The 20638-nt window shown below is 37.0% G+C and overlaps 1 protein-coding gene across 3 annotated transcripts in view; it reads left to right on the forward strand.

Moving 5' to 3' along the window:
- Positions 1-20638, forward strand: part of LOC142985652 (la-related protein 1-like) — a 100096-nt gene that overhangs the window by 55474 nt on the left and 23984 nt on the right. The window contains exons 2-7 of one of the 3 annotated variants that reach the window (XM_076133952.1): positions 9189-9390; positions 11430-11549; positions 14133-14262; positions 15056-15172; positions 16898-17094; positions 20416-20600. In XM_076133952.1, the coding sequence (XP_075990067.1) occupies positions 9316-9390; positions 11430-11549; positions 14133-14262; positions 15056-15172; positions 16898-17094; positions 20416-20600 (824 nt within the window). In that variant the 5' untranslated portion in view covers positions 9189-9315. The remainder of the gene's footprint in view (positions 1-9188; positions 9391-11429; positions 11550-14132; positions 14263-15055; positions 15173-16897; positions 17095-20415; positions 20601-20638) is intronic. The other 2 variants (XM_076133950.1, XM_076133951.1) reach the window with 2 other exon arrangements.

The following is a 20638-nucleotide window of genomic DNA, read 5'->3' on the forward strand; positions in this document are numbered from 1 at the left end:
ATTTAAGCCAATAGGTATATTCTTTTATCTAAAATAATCTCCCTAAAACGCGTAAACCTTCTAGACTAATCTCGGAGCAGATTTATTACACGAACTCGCGCTATTCGATCGTCGCGTCGCACAGAGTTCAAGGTTGCAGGCTGTCTCACCTATTTACGTATTATACATTATGTAGTTATATACCTAAATGTGTTCTCTGGGTTAACATGTCAAAGCGATAACACCGGTTTATTTAGTTTACTTTAGGATTTGAGTTGATATTATCTAGTTTGTATATAGTTATATGCCTCACTAGCTTCTGTTCACGACTTCGTCTGCGTGTTCAATTCACTAGGATAAAGCATCTTATGGATAAGTGTCAGAAAATACAGTGTGAGCTAAGTAAAGTAGTTATAGACTGGTCTAAGCTGTTTCGGTGTAAGTGGTCGACGGTTCGAATCCGAGGCGAGACAATGATTTTTGGAAGCTATGTGTGTATTAGTGAAGGAAAACATTGTGATGAAACCTTGCTTGTCTGATGTTTAACACAGTTCTTGACAAAATATAAAATGTCTAGCATACATTTGCTAGCCAGGGAGCTTGGTGGACTCAGGGCTTAAACACTCCATCATTTAGGAAAGAGATCCTTGCCCAGCAGTGGGACAGAAATGGGTAAAATGTATTAATAGATTTTTTACTTATTAGTTATTGCCCGCGACTGTTTCTGTGAAGAGATTTCCACAGGATAAAAGTATCACGTGTTAATTCAACTTATAAACTATCTGTGTATAAAACTTTAATAGAATCTGGGGGCACGGAAGTGCCCCCGCAAGTCGAGCAAAAAAAAAGCGGCACGGCCGTAACATCCTTTTCTCGAAGCAATTCGGGCTATTTTTGACACCCCTATAATTTCGTTGTGGATAAAACAAGAAGCCTGGATTTTCAGCAACTAATTAGTTATTATATAAACACGGTATATTTAAAATTTCAGTCAATTTGAACCAGTAGTTTAAGAATGACAACTTGTTAAAATTTTGAATTTTGTCACTCACTGATTCACTGACTCACTGACTCACCGATCATCAAAAGTCTAAGGTACTTCTAGCAGACTTAGACGCTTAAAATTTAGAATACAAATAGGGTTTAGTGTCTTAATCATGGGAAAAGTGTAATATTTTCTAATTTCGGTCCAGTTTTCTAAATACACCAACTGCAACAATAACTTTGTAATCCCATATAAATGTATAAGATTACAAGGTTACATTTGCAGTTAATGAATTATTATTACTGTAGAAAATAAATAGGTGTAAATAGGTACCTACTATATGAGGCATAACGGGAGGGGATATAGGGTGGGTAAGGGTGTTTAGCCCATGAAACTGAACAACATTCCCATAGGAAAATATGTTGAATATGAAAAAAAAACGTCTTTCCATACAAATTGGACTTATGTTCGCTCTACAAAAAGAAGTGAGATGCCATCAAAAACATTCTGTAAAAACCTCAAGTCTCGCCGTAAAAAGTTGTGAGATCTATATAATACCAAGTCGATTAATCTATTTAGTCTCTACTTAAAGGACCTTCTGTCCTAAGTTATTACGTATGTTATTATCATGCCAATTAAAAAAAATACCTTTAAAACAAATAGATCGACTTGGTCATCGCAAGAAAACACGAATTCGCCAATATCATTTTAAGAGCATTAACTTCTCGTCGTGCTGATTAGTGTTATACATACTAATAATTAAATCATGCGATGGCCAGGTCGGTCTATTTGTTTTAGAGGTATTTTTTTTAATTGGCATGATAATAACATACGTAATAACTTAGGACAGAAGGTCCTTTAAGTAGAGACTAAATAGATTAATCGACTTGGTATTATATAGATCTCACAACTTTTTACGGCGAGACTTGAGGTTTTTACAGAATGTTTTTGATGGCATCAGTATTTTTTCGAACGCAAAATACATTTTTGTAAGAAGACCTAAATACTGTTTCCAAATTCTTTATAAATAAATCCTACTACGCAGTGCCCCTGTTATAAAATAACAAACAATTTATCCAAATAACTGAATAGAAAAACATTGTTTTTAGTTCAAATCTATACTATTATTAAAATGCGTCTACTTTTGTTTACATCAAAGATATTTTCGCAGAAATATCACTTCTTAAGAGTGTCTGAAAACAAAATATTTTTGTTTAATCTCACGTCCGTGTGTTTCGGTCATTACGGAAATGTATCTGTACTTATTTTCGTGAGAATTTCTATGTTTAAATACTTTTATTGACTCAAAAACTGCGTTACTTTTGATTATAAGTCACTTGGTGTCATAAGCAATGAATGAGGGGACGCTATATGCGAGAAACTGGCTCGAAAGGACTAACCCCCGGTTTCTGAAGTACATTTAGCGGTAGTTTATCTATTCAATAGTGTTTAAACTCATATAAAAAAAACGTTATTGAATAGATAAACTACCGTTTAATGTGCCTCAGAAACCGGGGGTAAGTGTCTACAGAAAGTCTTGGTTTTTATTGTCTTTAAGATTTCTTTATTTTTTAGGCAAATGGGAGCATATTTAGATAAATAGGATTTAAAAAAATCTTTAAATCACTTCGTGTATGAAAGCAAATATTTCGAATCCGTGCCTAGCCAGACACGGAATTTCGAAATAAGTAGTGAGAGACTCAATTTATAGAGAGAGAATGTGTAAAATTTTTCCCCGTTTTTGTAAAATAAATTACTGGTACTCTGCTCCTTTTGGTCGTAGCGTGATGATATATAGCCTATGTCCTTTCTCGGTAATCAAAATATCTCCATACCAAATTTCATGCAAATTGGTTCAGTAGTTTAGGCGTGATTGATTAACAGACAGACAGACAGAGTTACTTTCGCATTTATAATATTAATATAGTAATACAGTTGGTTACGTAATATTTACACACCTCGTGCTGAAATATTCAGGAAGAACGCTCGGTTAAAATTAAAACTGTGTCCGAATTCTCAACAATAAGTTTGTCACGTAAAACAATTGAGTTTATATTATACAGTAAATGTCGCATCGACCTGTACGAAACTGGCTTCTTGCCAATCGTTGAAGTTGAAGCTTGGTTCATATGTACAGTGAGTGTGTGTAGGTAACAGGTAGTGTGTGATGTTGTCCGTCAACTGTATGTACGTGACAGTTGTTGTCTGTACTGTACACGTGTACCACAACTGTACATATGTAGTACTAGCTAACCCGCGCAACTTCGCTTGCGTCACAAACGAGAGAATGGGTCATATTTTCCCCGTTTTTGTAACATTTTTTACTGGTACTCTGCTCTTATTGGTCGTAGCGTGATATATAGCCTTCCTCGATAAATGGGCTATCTAACACTGAAAGAATTTTTCAAATCGGACCAGTAGTTTCTGAGATTAGCGCGTTCAAACAAACTCTTCAGCTTTATAATATTAGTATAGATATAGATTCCGGCTTGTTGCTATATTCAGGCACACAAAGCTACTTGGTGCATACTATACGCTCGAAAGGACTTTATAATGACAAGTGCGGGTTCTCACTTCAGGTTTTGTCCAACCAGTTTAAGTAGAGACTGGTTTTTGGTCACTTTTCGAGTCGATTTTTGAAGTGTTGTTTCCAATTAAATTAATGTGTAGCTCACTGCTTGACTCTTTGTTGCTAAGAGAAAAGCTGCAACATTTATTCTTTAGAACACATATTGCAATAATGTCTTTATATTTCAATTACATAGGTACGAATTCTAACTATGTACTAGTAGACCTAGTAAACAATGTTTTCTTTAAACTGATAGCCAGTTGCGCTCACCGGTCGGTAAACGATCTGTGGGTTAAGCAACCATTGGCGCGGTCATTCCATAGATGGGTGACCGCATAGTGGTATTTGACCTGGGCGTCTCCGTGTTTCGGAGGGCACGTTACAAGTCGGTCCCGGTTGTTGTCTACTAAGATAACAGTCGTTAAGCCACGTCAAAGGCCTCTCGGGCGGCTTGAACAATTTTGACACTAGGTTGACCACTAACCATGCGACAAACAAACAAACAATTTGGTCAAAGTGACAAGCAGATCAAGGTAAATAATGTGTTCATCCCCGTGTTAGATAATGTAAATTTAGACGTGTTTATATAGCTACAGGATAATTTAATTTAGTCACGAGACAGAATATACCTATGTATGTATACTATCCATACATATATTCTACTTATATAATAAATGCGAAAGTTTGTGAGTATGTATGGATGTTTGTTACTCTTTGACGCGAATAGTTCTGAAACGATTACGATGAAATTTGGTATGTAGATAGCTGAAGACCCAGAATAACACATAGGCTTTTTATGCCGGAGTTCCCGAGGGATCGAGGTTTACACGGGAAGGGTTTCCACGCGGACGAAGTCGCGGGAGGCCTCTAGTACACCCCTAACTCTCAGACATGCAAGCTTGCATCACGATGTTTTCCTTCACCATTAAAACAAGTGATAAGTATTTATATACACTGTACATACACTTTATTATTTATATTCGGTCGTTAGTCTATAAATAATATTACAGTACATTATCCGGGATAATAATGACATATAATTAATTGCATACACATGTTACAATATTCAATACCCCATGGGCAGTGACCTATAAAATTATTATATTCATTCATAAAGTATTTTTACAATTTATCGTATTATTTTGTTTATTTGACTGTGTTGTGGAGGTCAGATAGGCAGTTGCTCTATGTAAAATACTGGTATTCAGCTGCATCCGGTGAGACTGGAAGCCGACTCCAACATAGTTGGAAGAAAGGCTAGACTGATGATGTCGTATTATTTCGTAATGTAAACTTTATTGTTAAAATATTTCTCAAAAGTAGCCACTGCATGCAATTAAAAGTTATTTTTATTAATAACCTCTACATTTTAACACATAAACCTTCCTCCTATATATTTTTTTTTTTTTTTTTTTTTTTTAAAAGACAACTCCCGCACTAAGAATTGCTCTTGTGTCGCGGGGACTTTTACAAACATACAAACAACGGACACAAAGCACAACCAGACCCGAAACAATTATTTGTGGATCGCACAAATAATTGCTCCGTGTGGGAATCGAACCCACGACCTCCCGATGCAGTGGTTTCGGCGTGGTGACCTAAACCACTGCGCCACGGAGGCAGTCAAATAATCACTCTGTACTTATTAAAAATATACATTGCTTAGTTTTAAATATCGCATACATAGAGACAGATTTCCGAAAGCATGTAGTTTGATCCCGGAAACGTCAGTCACGAAAACAGCAAAATCACCATTATTTTTACGCCAGTCGGCTAAATGATGAAATTCAAAGAAATCTAGTTGAAAAACATGACACACTACTCTACCTATCTAATTACGTTCTAACAAGCGTTATGCGTTACTGTAATGTGATAATTAGTTGTTACGATGCGAAAATTGCTTTAAAAATAGTTATGAGTTTCTAAAAGGAGATGGCGGGATGACCGAAAGGACCGAAGGGCTGGTCGAATCTTGCCGCCGATAGGGGGATTTGGAAGGGAAGGGGGGAGGGCTTTGTCCAGCAGTGGGACACTCAAACAGGCTAAGGAAAAAAAAAAGAGATTTATACGTTTGATAGTCGAATTTATGTAGCTTATACCTAAAAATTTTGCCGAATGGAAATGTTTTTTGAGATGAAAAGTCTTGTAGTTGCCAATTGAGGTTTTAAAATATATTTAAAGTTCAAAATCTTACCTTAGAGCAAAAGTTAATGTCCCACTGCTGGACAAGGGGCTCCCCCCAAACGAGGGAGGGATAAGGTTTGAGTCCACCACGCTAACCAAGTACGGGACTTAGCATGCCCTGCAGTAATGTGCGACTTGAAATAACTTTGTGAAGTTATGTGTGTATCAGAAATCATTACAGATAAAAACACAGCAAAAGAAATGATATTTGGTCTTCTATACAAATGTTCGTTTAACCCAAAAATGTGATTTATAAGTTAAATCATCCCTTATACTAAGTTTCTTAACTGATAGGGACTGTTTAACGAAGCAAATGACTTTTACCCGACTGCAAAAAGTAAAAATGACTAATATTAATGACTAATAGTGACAAAGAAACCATCTCCACATCTTCCCCTATCTTTAACCTTAAACATTGTCTAAGAGTTTCATCTCATTGGCCCTACCTTCCGAACTGGCGGTAAATTCACTCTCTGTATCATTGACTATCATAAGTGTCAGCATTTGACCTGGATGAATAACCCTCGGTTTCTGACTACATTTAGCGGTAGTTTATCTATTCAATAGCGTTTTTTTGTATGAGTTTTGACGCTATTGAATAGATAAACTACCGTTAAATGTACCTCAGAGACCGGGGGTAAGTGATTTAATTTTGAATGAGAACCCATATGCTTTTAAAAGCTTAAATGGATTGTTAAGGTTCCTTGTATTACATACATACATAAAATCGCGCCTTATTCCTAGTAATTAGGGTAAATTTTATGCGACCCATAGCTCTAAAAGTCACATGACGGCTACTTAAGTGAACTATAAAATCAGGTGTTATACAATTTCAAAGAACTTAAAATTCATAGTAGAAACAATTCGCGTTTATAATTCAATGCATAATCGTAATACTTATGTATCTCACTCGTTTCGGTAACCTTGGGACTTGGTGAGCGGACCCCAACTGGGTGCGAGCGAGACGCAAACAGTTTACCGTAAGCGTGACCGAGATGGCGATACCGGCGCGCGCGCAACGTGGAGACCACGCGGTCGCACTTAGGTTATAAAACAATTTTAAGGTTATATCACGTGCATAGTTTTTTCCTTTCTTTGACAAAGGTTACTAATATTTTTCTTTATAAATGAAATGTTGATAAAATTTTACGAAAATTGATGTTTTTTTTGTGGTTTTTGTTTGGGAGACAATGGTAACCCGATTCCCCCATCAATGTGACCACGTGACGGTTTATTTTTGTATGGTGTCTTGCCATGGGGGCAACGCATTAACAAACATATAACTGTATAGCGCAGTTGTGTTCGCGTTTATGGTACTGTTTGCTGTTATATAACTCTTTATATTCACTATAACTGTTTATCATAAACCGCGTGACTCGATTTGTTTCGTATTTGAGGTTATTTTTGTATTGTTTTTGTGTGAGTGCTAAAGTGTGCAATAGAAGCAGTTGTGTGTTCAAATAGAAGAACAGTTTGTATACAGTGCATGGTGTGTAAATAATGTTTTATAACCTACCTACGTAGATTGTTTTATTCTTTTACAAGGCCACGCGAAATTGATTAGATTTGTTAACAGAAATTAAGTGCTTGTTGTGGTGTGGTTTAGTTCTAGATAGGAAATTGTCCAGTAGATATAAGTAGAGAAATTATGAACTTATTCTTTTTGCAGTTATGTGTTGGATAGGAAATTATCTTGTTGATATAACTGCAGAAATAAAGAACTTGTTATTATTTTTGGGTGTAAGTGCTGAATAGTAAAATATATTGTAGAGATATAATATACAATGATTATAATAATTCATGGGGGCAAACTTTTTATTATTGATTCGTAAATTTACTGAAAGAAGGCATGCTTATATTTTTAAAAATAAACATAACTGTATTAAAAGATTTTTGATAAATGCACTAAGCAATAGATTTTTGGTTCACTATTTGTGATTAAGAGTTGAATAGTTTATAGATTAGGCTACAGAATTCACTTGTGTTTACCTACTAACGTACATAAATTCACGCATTTTACGCCTTTTTTTCTAGAACGTAACTTTGTACGATCCTTACAAACTTCCTTTGCCACATTTACATCCATACACCTAGTCAGATATGAAATTTTATTTTTATCAAAAGTTTGTAAAATTCGCCTTCAGACAATATAGTATGTATTTGCAAAATTTTTCAACAAAACCTAAAGATAAAATATCAGGTTGAAATGTCACCAAACTGGTTGCTTTTTAATGTATTTCCTTAGTTCTGTAAATGTCAGTAGATATAGTGTGTTGAGTTATTTATAACGGATCTCTAGGTTGTTTTAATGTCAGTTGACTCTGTCCAATATGATACTTCTTAGTACTAATAAATTGGGTAGTTGATTAGCGAAAAAATACTAAATTTGTTCTCGTAAAAGGTTCATTTAAAATAACTATTTAAGAAACAACTCCCGCACTAAGAATTGCTCTTGTGTCGCGGGGAGTTTAACAAACATACAAACAACGGACGCAAAGTACAACCAGACTTGAAACAATTATTGGTGGATCGAACAAATAATTGTTCCGTGTGGGAATCGAGTCTACGACCTCCCTATGCAATGGTAGCGGCGTGGCGACCTAAACGAATGCTATGTCATTTTTGTCGTAAATACAATGCGAAATAGTAATTCATCAGAAAATATAGGCAAGGTGTTTGGAAATACACCCACGTTTCGCCATTAACAGTTAGCTCCATGTAATTAGGTAATTATAAATGCGTGGTTTTCTGAGGAAAAATATTTACGTTCGGTACTTTTTTATGCACAAACTATTCAACAGATTTCGATAAAACGAACACTGATAGTAGACATTCGGTATTTTTAATTAGGACTGAATCGTTAATGGGTTCTTACAATCAGATGCTGTGGGCAGTTTCTGAGATAGGATAAAAAGTTGACCGGTTAAGCATTACCTAATAATATTGTACTTATTTTATAGTTATTACAAAATGCACCATCTTATCTTTATCACACGTTCTCTAAATGAAAGAATAGATTGAAGCCAGAGATACACTCCTGGATAAATGTCCTGCAACATCGTGTCTTGGACATGTCAATGGACTCCTAGCGAGATCTCTTGATATATCTGGCAACATCGCTCGACTTATATCCGTAGAGAAGCGAAGCTTGTTGTACGACGTCGCGCGACATAATAGCTCTATTTACACACACACTCTATCGCGCATGAAATAACAATCGCACGTGAAAGAGCGCGCGTGTAAGGAGACAGGAAAGAGCACGCGCCGCGCTCATCTGTCCGCGCCCGCGAAGAAAATCGCTCTCGAAGAGCGCGCTGCTTTCCCACGCGTAATACTGTACGCTCCTAAGAACGTGCGATAGAGTGTGTGTGTGTAAAGGCGGCTGTTGTTGTTGTGTATCCCTGGCTTTAAGTTTGTATAATTCCAAAAAATATTGAAAAATTACAACTTAAATCTTCTTATAAACTTTAGGTAATAAAAACTTTCTGAAAGACTCAAAACGTACTCGTAAAATGTCATTATAAGTGTCCAAGTGTCGTACAAAGTGTCACAAGTGTCGCGCGAGGATGTCACAATAGTCGGCATAGTGTCGGAGACCATGACAGCTGGTGTGGCTGCCAGGAGGAAGTCCAGGCCCAGGAGGAGCTGGGCCAAGGTCGAACAGGATGGACAGGTAATTTATGTGGCCTTAGAAATGTAACACTGTGGTATTAAAGGTGCAGGTTATCAATATAGGAATCCAGCAGCGGCCCGCAACTTCGTTCGCGATGATTTTAGTCTACAGCGTTACTCGTTTTAGTCATAGCGTAATGTGTAACCTATGATTATGGGCCTGTATCGTCTTACTGATGCAAAGGCCTCCCCATAGGTCTCCACTGCAAATGATCTATGCAACCTATAGCTTTCCGTAATAAATGGCCTATTCGACATATGAATATGTATTTATGAAATCGAACTAGTAGTTCTTGAGATAAGCGCGTTCAAACAAGCGAACTCTCTCAGCTTTATATTATTAGTATAGATTCTGTTTCTTTGTACAAAAAAGTAATTGTATATGTTTTGGTGCAAAACCTAGCATTATCTATCTATTGTGGTTATGTCGCGTACTAATTTTAGTTTGCATTTCTAGTTGAGGCCTCTCCTAGGTAATATTATGGTCCTTAACTCCTTACTATTAAATATTATTTGCAGATCAATAAATCAAATTGAGATTTCTTGTTCTCGATGCTTCAAATATTCATAATTTGAAGCCGGCGCAATTATCACTTAGTGATTTCAATCAATTAGACAATTTGATGTGTGTACGTAAATGGAAACCTTGTCTAAGATTTTCCAGTTTCCATTTTCTCCATAATTCAATTAGCTAATTACAACATCCCTGAATAAAAACCTAATTTAAATCGTATTAAATGCTAATTAAACAAAAACATCAATACTATTTACGACATGTAAATTATTCGACGGAAAAACCAATTTGTTTTTCCAAAATCCGGTGATTGAGTGTTCATGATTGCTTGTTCCCCTACTTAGTTAAACTTAAAGGTTTAAGGTATCGGGTGATGAAGTGGGTTCATTTGTTTAGAGTACTGTTGTGACAGAAATGTAATTTAACCGTTGTCTGACGTGACCGATGGACGCGACGCGAGATGTCAAAGAGCTCCTTCCCGTTTCATTGCTGTTTTGACAGATGTAAATATCAAAAGACTTTTGGAAGGTCCTTTGACCGCCGCGGTCGGCTATACTTGACGTCAGAAAGTGCCCACGTCGCTTTTGTCGGTAAATGTCGAAAAAAATATAGTGTTTTTTATTTCAATACTTGCTTTACCCGCGACTTCATCCGCCACCTGAATTTTCCCATGGAAACGCGTAATTTTCCCGGGGTAAAAATTGCCTATGTCCTTTCTGGGGTATCAAAATATCTCCATATCAAATTTCATGCAAATTGGTTCAGTAGTTTAGGCGTGATTGAGTAACAGACAGAGTTACTTTCGCATTTATAATATTAGTATGGATGGACGCTTAGCAGTCGAAAAAAATGCGACTTATATATTTTTTTGCATCGGTCTCAGTCTCATGTCTCGGTCTTCTATCGCCGTCGTGGCGCTAACAGCCTCCTTTACACGTGAAACGTTCAGATTGTTAGCACTCACTGTTTAACTGCTAATATTATAAAGATTGTTATTTTATAATTGGTGTGCATGACGAATTCGTTTACCGTATAATGTTTGCAACGGTGTGTGGAGAGCTGAATGTAATGGCTTTAGTTTGATGTTAAATATAAGACATTTTTAAATCCATGATGAATGATTTTCTTACTAGTGGTTACAGACTGTTACGTTTGATGGGTAATTGACTGCATGTAGTTGCCCTTTACATTGCTTGTTTTAGGCGCTTACACAAACATTTTCTGAAGTTCTGCGTAAGCTCATAATCGCCAGACCTCGAAATGACTTAGGAATAGATTTAAGTTCAATAAATCTAGTATTGTTAGGTCTTTTTGTCTAGGTAACAGATAGTGTGTCCGCACACACAACAACTGTCAACTATATATGTACGTGACAGTTGTTGTCTGTACTGTACACGTGTACAACACGCAACACTGTGCATATGACACGGAACCTCTGTTTATTAGAGTCCTCGGCAAACTGTATTACTAAATAACTAAATACTGGGTCCCTTCTTTTCTAAAAGTTTCTTCTTTCTTGTCCACAGGCGTCAGACTTCACCGATATAGGTGACTGGCCGACCCTCGGCGCGGCAGTCTCCGGGGCGAGGTGTCACTCCACACCGCCACCACACGACGCTGACCCGGCACATCATAATGGGAATGCGGTAAGTTCACAAGACTCGAAGAATTTACGCGTTATTTACCCAGGTCTTAGTTACGTCATAACCAAACTTAAGTGGCAATGAACAGGACATTTGGCTAGACGTGAAGACGGAAGGTAGACCAAAGCAATTACTAAATGGCGGCCATGGAATGGGCGAAGGTCTCAAGGAAGGCAACTAGATGGTCGGACGACATTGTTAAATGTGTAGGGCCGCAATGGATGAGACAAGCGGAGGACCGTACAAAGTGGCGTGCTGAGGGGGAGGCCTATACTCAACAGTGGGTGAATACGGGCTGATTAGGTTAGATTAGTTACGGGTAGACTGGGTACAATAAGAGTGCCTTTCCACCAGAGATATGGTAGATGAAGATGTTATGGCTAAGCTGTGAAACTTTATTTAAAGAAGAGTGCCTTAGAATAACTTATACAGATCATATCGGAAATGTTCTTCAAAAAAGATCAGGTGTGTAGGTCAGTACCGCTCCTTTTGAATGGGAATCAGGCCCAACGAGTTTGTAGGGATCTTAACAGGTGTGGTTCTTTGTTCTCTGCCTACCCCAATGGGAAGAAGACTTGTTTTGTGTTTACAAACTTTATATTATGAATACGAAAGTACTTTAACCCTTTCACAAATACATCAACAGCTTGTTTAAGCCGTCCGAAAGGCCTTTAACATGGCTTAACGACTGTTATCTTAGTAGACAACAGCCGGGACCGACATTTTACGTGCCCTCGGAAGCACAGAGACGCCCAGCTCAAATACCACTGCGGTCACCCATCTATGGAATGACCGCGCTCAGGTTTGCTTAACCCACTGTACGTTTACGGACCGGTGAGCGCAACTGGCTATGGGCGTTTATAAGTTGTTAGACAATAAATTGCTGAACAAAACGCGATGAAACAGCTGTGTAGTGTTTATACCTACGGCCTTGAGCTAACTATCGTTCACGGGGGATCGTTAAACGTTAGTAATCTCTACGCCTATTTACTCTTATCGCAGTTAGCTGTGTTGAGGTGCTATTGTTTTGTATGTGGAAAAATGTTGTATCAAGGTTACAGTGTCGCCTAGTAAAGAAAGAGAATTATAATATTATATTGGAACAGTTATTTTTTTCTTGCAGTAGAATAAATACAAATAACATAGTTAAAGTTTGCAAAACTAAAATAAATCTTTATCAATTGTGTTGGTTTAATATGAAAAAATAATCGAAACTAGTTCAAATTCCCACTGTCAATGTTACCCATGATTCAAAGTTGGGTAACTTTGAATCATGGGTAATGTTAATGGGTAATGTTGTAATAGGTTGACTGTACCAGTGATCATTTTCGAATACACACATGACTTGGAAAAGTCATTGGTGTGTTGCCTCGGGTACGAACTGTCGACTACTTGCGTGGGAGGTGCTAAGTTATCCCTACTTTTAAATTACCTTATTAAAATTAATTTTGATGATAATTATTTTGATTATATTATTATGCAGGAGTAAGTTGCCAATATTTCACGGTAACATTAACTATAAAAAATAACTTTGTTGTTATCGGATGTTTCTCATTGATTAAAAATATTCACCAGGCAAAGTTTACACGACTTAAAGATAGGGTTACGAAAATTAAGTTGCAGGCCTCTTACGGGATTGTAACTAAATTAATTTTACTAGTGTTTTTTCCTATTTTTGCTAGTAATATGTACTGAAGTTGTATAACGACCTTATTAAATTTGCCCATACCTGAGATGATTTACAAAACCGGTGAAATGTACACGACATTTCACCGGTTTTGTAAATCATCGGTTTTACATAGCAAATCTTTTCGATACTGTCCCAAATTGCTTAAATATTTCTGTTAATTTCCTAACAAATTATGCTTAGCTTATATTAGTTGTTTAGGGTGGCTCTCGTTCTTTCTAGGTTTTCATTAGGATAAAAGCGTACTCCATCATTCTGTCTCAAGGACTTGCGTTAATAAGAAATGTCTACTGAAATAGTTAAACAAAGTCTGTATTTTCATTTGTGCTGTATCTTCTTTAAGTTAGTAGTTTTCTGAGTTTCGTACCTAAAAAGTAAAAACTGATCTTTATTATTAAGCCTCTGCTGTTTGTCCGTCTGTCACCAGGTTGTATCTCATAAACCGCAATAGCTAGGAAGCTGAAATTTTTACAAATTATGTATTTCCGATGCCGCTATAATAACAAATACTAACAATTAAATATTAAGTATTAATCCCCATACAATAAACGTGTCTTTTTCGTATTTTTTTTTGGTACGCAACCCTTCGTGCGCGAGTCCGACTTACACTTGGCTGGTTATTTACCTATCTACGGGGATTTACGCGATTACGATTGACGATACCTTCAGTACCATAAAACTGTGTAATTTCTTTTTTAATGTTTTGTCCGTATGGCAAAAGATCTTACAATTTTTGTCCGTATGGCAAAAGGCTTAGTCACTGATAATTAATTTGTTCAACACTTCGTTTTCATAGATTTTAACTCAATTCGTAAAAAACAGACAGAGGATAAGACATTTGACATCACTCAACTTTATACTAGTATATAATTTTAACCAGTCTGTTCAATTGCTTGCAGGAGCAAGACCGCAAGCCGCCCGAGGAGCCGCAGCACCAGCCCAAGCTTGAGAAGGTGGAGCCGATGCAGAACCACCACGGACACAACGACAAGCATCACGACAAACATGCCGACAAGGCTAAGAGTTCAGGTCGGTACCAACTATAGTAGAAGAGGAAGGTTTTGTATGGTGTGATGTGACTCCAGAAAGTATGAGGAGGTGTTCTCTATGTCAGCATGAAGTGACCTATAAAGCGACGTAAATCTAGAAAGTAAAAATTGATTTTGGTGTATCATTGAATTGTTCGAAGACGTATGCACTATGTAAATAGAAGATACGCAGTTACCTGATTACTAAGCTGCCTCCGTGGCGCAGTGGTTTAGGACACCACGTCGCTACCATTGCGTCGGGAGGTCATGGGTTCGATTCCCTCACGGAACAATTATTTGTGCGATCCACAAATAATTGTTTCGGGTCTGGTTGTACTTTGTGCCCGTTGTTTGTGATTGTAAAAGTCCCCGTTACACAAGAGCAATTCTTAGTACGAGAGTTGTCAGAAACTGAATTTTGAACCCGTTATTTCATCTAAAAGACCTCTCCTAATTGCCAGCTATAATGCAAAGATCCTTCGGTGTATAATAGTGACATTAGTGGCATAAGAAAATACTTGTACAGATGGTTCGAACTCTCTGCGAGATTCAAAACAAACTTTTACGAATTTGGCTAGTTCCGGTTACTGGTAGATACAATTCAATTTTTTTGGGTTAGGCATCACAATTTTGAAGCTTACACTTTCACCCAGATATTTTACAAAAATGGCTCAACTTAGGCACTTTTTAAACACTTTCGTGCGCCTATAGATGAACCTATACTTCCATTAAAACATGCTGCATTTTGTTCAGAAGAACATTAGCTATAATACATTTCTGTTGTTATATTTCAGGTGCTGGCAAAGGAGGCAGCAAATCCGGGAAGCACAAGTGGGTGCCCCTGGACATTGACGTGAAAGCAGCAAGACCTGGCAAGCACGGGGCACAGCATTCCACCAGGCCCGAGAATGGTACTACAGCATTTTAGTCTACTTCATCAGTAGTTAACATAGTCATCACGATACTTTTAAAGTCCAATAGCTTAGTAAAGAGTCTTTTCATTGACAACATTCAACATTTAGAACATCAGTGACAGTAGGTCTGGTCTCTGCCTACTTCTATGGGAATAAGGCGTGGTTCGAGCTCCCTCCCCCCCCAAGCAATTAATTAACCCTCAGTTTCTGAAGTACATTTAGCGATACTTTATCTATTCAATAGCGTTTAAGCTCATATAAACATGACAGTTTGAATAGATAAACTACTGCTAAATGTATCTCAGAATTTGGATCTAAAATAATGCCACATTTTGATTAGGTTTAAATGCTTTAAATGCCTTATAAATAAACGTTGTGAAGCCACAGCGTTCACGGTCGGTAAACGATCTGTGGGGATCATTCCACAGATGGGTGACCACTATATGCTATTACAACCAAGACATTTTTGACACAATGTATTAAATCATTTATTTATTTTTCAAAGTTGCTTCCGTGAGGATTATAGACGGTAAACTTATTTTTAATATCATATTTCTATATGTAGACACGGATTTTCCCGTAATTTAGGCCTCATATCTCTGTACATAGAGACACTGGGTTACGCAATACGGGTACAGCGAACGTCTCTTAACGAGTAGTGTTCATTGAGAATGTCTTACAACACTGTTCTTGATTACTCGTTAAGATATACATTTATTATTAAGCCTTAGTTAGCTAGGTTAAGCATGCTTTTAAGAGGTTTGACTAAAGATGGGTGATCTCTTGGTAGTAATTAGCTTCGAACTTAACATAAGTCTAGATCTATAAGTTATATATTATCTAGTGGAGAATTCATAATTTATGTCGGTTAAGTAGACTGCTGATCATGAGGTTCCTGGTTCGAATCCAAGAAAATGCTTTATGGATTAGCTCTGTTAAAATGTTTTCTTTAGTAACCTGCCTGGTAAATGTCAATAGGCTCGCCCCCTATTACATGGCACCAATAATATTGGTAGTGGCAGGTCGATTTATATCGCCAACCTTTGCTTATACCTTCAGGTGTGACATGCATGATGTTATAAAAAGAATATTATACTTAGATAACTTAGTAAATACAGACTGTATGTTACTATCTTTATATATATAATTCTTCTGTAAGTGTGTATGTCACTGAACTTCTCCTAAACGACTGGACCGATTTTGATGAAATTTTTTGTGTGTGTTCAAGGGGATTTGAGAATGGTTTATATTCACAATTTTGTCCGCTGGACAATGTTTTTTTAATTAATTTTTAATTTATTGGACAGGACAACGTCTGCCGGGTCCGCTAGTTATTATATAGAATACTATCTCGCCGCCTGTGGCTTTACCCGAGTATAATTTCATTTCCTTTGGGGTGTAATTTTCAAAAATCCTCTCTTAATGCTCCTCTACACTTCATAAGGAAAGTTCATAGCAAATTTCAAGTTTCAGTAGCGCGATTCTCTACAGTTGGTACTGTCGAATATCGAAAGTTTGACATTTAGAATTTACTGTCAAAATTATTCCTACGACACCCGTCAGACGCGCTGATCAGATTTTCATACAAAATTTCTCGATGACAGGTCGGTTGTCGGTAGAGAATCGAGCTACAGTAATTTCAGTTGTACGTTATCCATCAGTCACTTACAGAAGAATTTTATAGTTTGATTTATAATAAAATGATATTATTTATCCCAACAGACACAGTATCGCTGAACGGCGAGGAGTCTCGGTCCCGCGGCGGCGGTCGCTCGCGGGGCGGCGGGCGCGGCGGCTCCCGCGGCGGCCGGCGCTCGGCCCCGCGCCCCGCGTCGGCACTCTCCTCCCTGCCGACCCCGCCACACCACCCGCTGTACCATCACGCTCACGACTTCCCACACCACCCCGATTTGACGCAGGTTAGTAACACATAATCTTAAAACAAACTGACTGCCTGCGTGGCGCAGTTGTTAAAGTCACCACGCTGCTCCCATTGCGGTGGGAAATTGGGTTCGATCCCACACGGAACAATTGTGCGATCCACAAATAGGTGTTTCGGGCCTGGTTGTACTTTGTGTCCGTTGTTTGTATGTTTGTAAAAGTCCCCGCGACACAAGAGCAATTCTTAAAGCGGGAGTTGTCTTTTAAAACAAAATAAATAATATGAATATTTAGCGCAATTCTCTACATTCGGTACTGTCGAGTATCGAGAGTTTGACATTTAAAATGTACTGCCAAAATAGTTCCTTCGGCGCCCGCTAGAAGCGCTGATCAGATTTTCATACAAAATTTCTCGATAGCTAGCTCGATAGTCGATAGTGGTAGAGAATCGCGCTACTGGATTACTTATGTTCGACTAGAGATATTTTATATAAAACACTGTTTTATGCTATAGACGTCGCCAAATAACTTGAACATAATTTGCTGTATTTGAAAGTAAACAGAATGTAGACCCAGTGCAGAGGACACTTGGTTGGTTGTTATACCAGTCGGGTGGTCGATGCTGAAACGCTGTCGCCTTTGCGCAAAACTATTATACCTAAACTGACCTAAAAATCGTTCACTAAGATGTAGCGAAATTGTTCAAGTTGTTTGGCGGCACCTATACGAATTTAATGGTATAGAAATGTTGACATGTGCAAATTGCTAACGCCTGATAAATTTTTAATTGAAATTGTTTTTTCCCTAATTATAATATTGTTTGCGACAAGACATAAGCTGCGAGTGTCTTGTTTCACATTATCTCATACATTTATCATTATTATCACACATCAAATTATATTTTATTTATGCTTTATTTAAAGGTATATAAGTTTGTTATAATAGTCATTTTGAACGTATTCTGAAAAAAATAAACCGATACTGGTATCTGACGTCATGCAAGTATTTTTATTTTATATTTTATTAGGTGACCCACGCAGCTCCGCTCACGCTTTCTTGTTTTTATTTAATACCTTTTACACCTTCTCTGGACTTTAAATAATTCGAGACCAAAATTAGCCAAGTCGGTCCAGCCGTTCACGAGTTTTAGCGAGACTAATGAATAGCAATTCATTTTTATATATATAGATGAGAAGGCATTTCTATCTTTTCCAAAAGTGTCCCTAATTTTCCAATTTTTATATTGGAATATCTATAATACCTCCTAGTCCTTTGAAAATTAACCTTAAAAAAGCACGTGGGTAGTTAACCTAACTTTTTCTTTCATAATTGTATATTGAGTCCTATCTGGTAATCAATTGCATTGATACCACGATACAGGCAATGCCTAGTGTGGCTATCATTGTTTAAACAATATTGTAAACATGGACACAAATAAAATGTTTTTTTATCTTTATCTTTTCTACTGCGTTAAGGCCGAATACTGAATCAGCAATTGGTAAATATCAAGTTTTTATACAGAATACGGATCGAAATTACTGTTTTACATATATTTATGAGTTATTTATATAAGTTTTATTATATTTATTGCTAAGTTATACAATCATTCTCTCAGTACAAAATTCTCATATTATATTTTTACACTACAGTGTATTATCGTCGCTTATGGCAAAGCTCACTGCTAACAAGCAACTTAATAAAAATATTTAGGCTAATATACTATATAGAAATTTACGCTACTTTAAAATACTTTCATATTATATTTTTACACTACCTACAGTGTATTATCGTCGCTTATGGCAAGGCTTACTAAAGTTACTTAATAAAAAGTATACAATTTTATGCTAATAGTGAGCTTATAATATGTGTGTAAATACAAAAACAATACACATTTATTGCTTTAAAATCACTGGCTCTATATATACGTACAGTGTTTCGATTTGTACACATACGCGACGCAACATCACACTTTCTAACTAGTTGTTACATGCACATGGCTATAAAACAACAAATGCCTTTGTCTAATACCTACTAAAATAAATATGTATGATCATAAATAATTCATAATAATAATTTTAGTGGTCACTATAGACAGAAAGTTCTATATTCATGTATTAACCTGCTATAAGAAATATAGGTGACATGAATAAAATCAAATACTAAGAAAGGAATGTATTGATAAATATGTGTAATATTACTATGTTGGTATTTGGCCTTATTTAGCCCTCGTTCAATGAGACGAAAGCCATATTTCCAGTAGTGGGACAATAATGATGAATTGTTGGGTTTTGCCTTGGTCTAAGGCAGTAGTTCCCAACCAGTGGTCCGTGGAAGTCAAAATGTGGACCGCGAATGATTTTAAAATTTGAAATTTTCGAGATGATTATAACACTTTATTATGAATATACTTAGTATAGTACTTACGTAGTGGTCCTTGCTAACAAGAATTATATAAAAGTGGTCCCGGACTAAGAAAAGGTTGGGAACCCCTGGTCTAAGGCCTTATCAGCAACCATAGTACCTAGGCCTTCCTACCAACTACTACTACTAAATTATTATTAATCTAAGCTCTCCCGCATGTGGAGTTCTCTGCCCAGCAGTAGGACTGAAATGACTTAATTTTGTACTTATAATAGAGTTTATTATTATTTTGTTTATTTATGTTTTATTTTATATAAACTAACACTGGTGTTATCATATCATGGTTATTTCATGGGTGTCATATTCATTGTAACATTGAGACCGTTGGATTGTTATCAGTTGCAAAGATTTTGTTGTACATTTGACTTAGTCTGACAACCAGTCTTAGTAAGGAGTATCGCGTTATATCCCAGGTAACTGTGTTGTGGAGGTCAGATAGACAGTCGCTCCATGTACAATACTGGTATTCAGCTGCATCCGGTGAGACTGGAAGCCGACTACAACATAGTTAGAAGAGCGGCTAGACTGATATATATATAGGATAGTAATTGCATTTATGTATCTAAAACTTAAATATATTGATCAAGTATAATTTCGAACTATAATAAGTTTGATTTATGGTCCTACTCAAATTGTGGTAGGAGTTTAAGGATAGCGACCTCTAGTGCGTTGTCCTTTGAATTGAAATATATGAACATAATACTCTGTACAAAATAATTTACGTCAAGTCAAACATGATTTTTGTATGTAATAACAAAACAAACACAAAACCTTATATACAAAAAAACTAAAAAAAATGTACAACAAAATTAAAAATTTCACAATAAATGAAAATGTAAAACAAAATTTCAATTACGATCATTCGATGATATATTAAACAAGTAGTGGCTATCCAACGGTCTGAGGGGGGTCCTGGGTACATGAGGCTCGCACCGCAGCTCCGGTTAACTGGCGGCGTGGCGCAGGTGGTGGTGCCGTTCGGCGGAGGCCTGGCCGCGCTGGGCGCTCCGCTGGCGCCGCCGCTGGCGCAGGCCTTCTACTACGGCGCCGCGGCTGCCACTGCCGCGCCCTACGGCATCGGACTTGATCATGCTACGTTGAAGGACTTGATCAAGAAACAAATGTGAGTATTGTTTTTGAAATATTTTTTATTATTATTCA

Source organism: Anticarsia gemmatalis, chromosome 30 (genome assembly GCF_050436995.1).
Source record: "Anticarsia gemmatalis isolate Benzon Research Colony breed Stoneville strain chromosome 30, ilAntGemm2 primary, whole genome shotgun sequence".
NCBI classification, from domain to species: Eukaryota; Metazoa; Arthropoda; class Insecta; order Lepidoptera; family Erebidae; genus Anticarsia; species Anticarsia gemmatalis.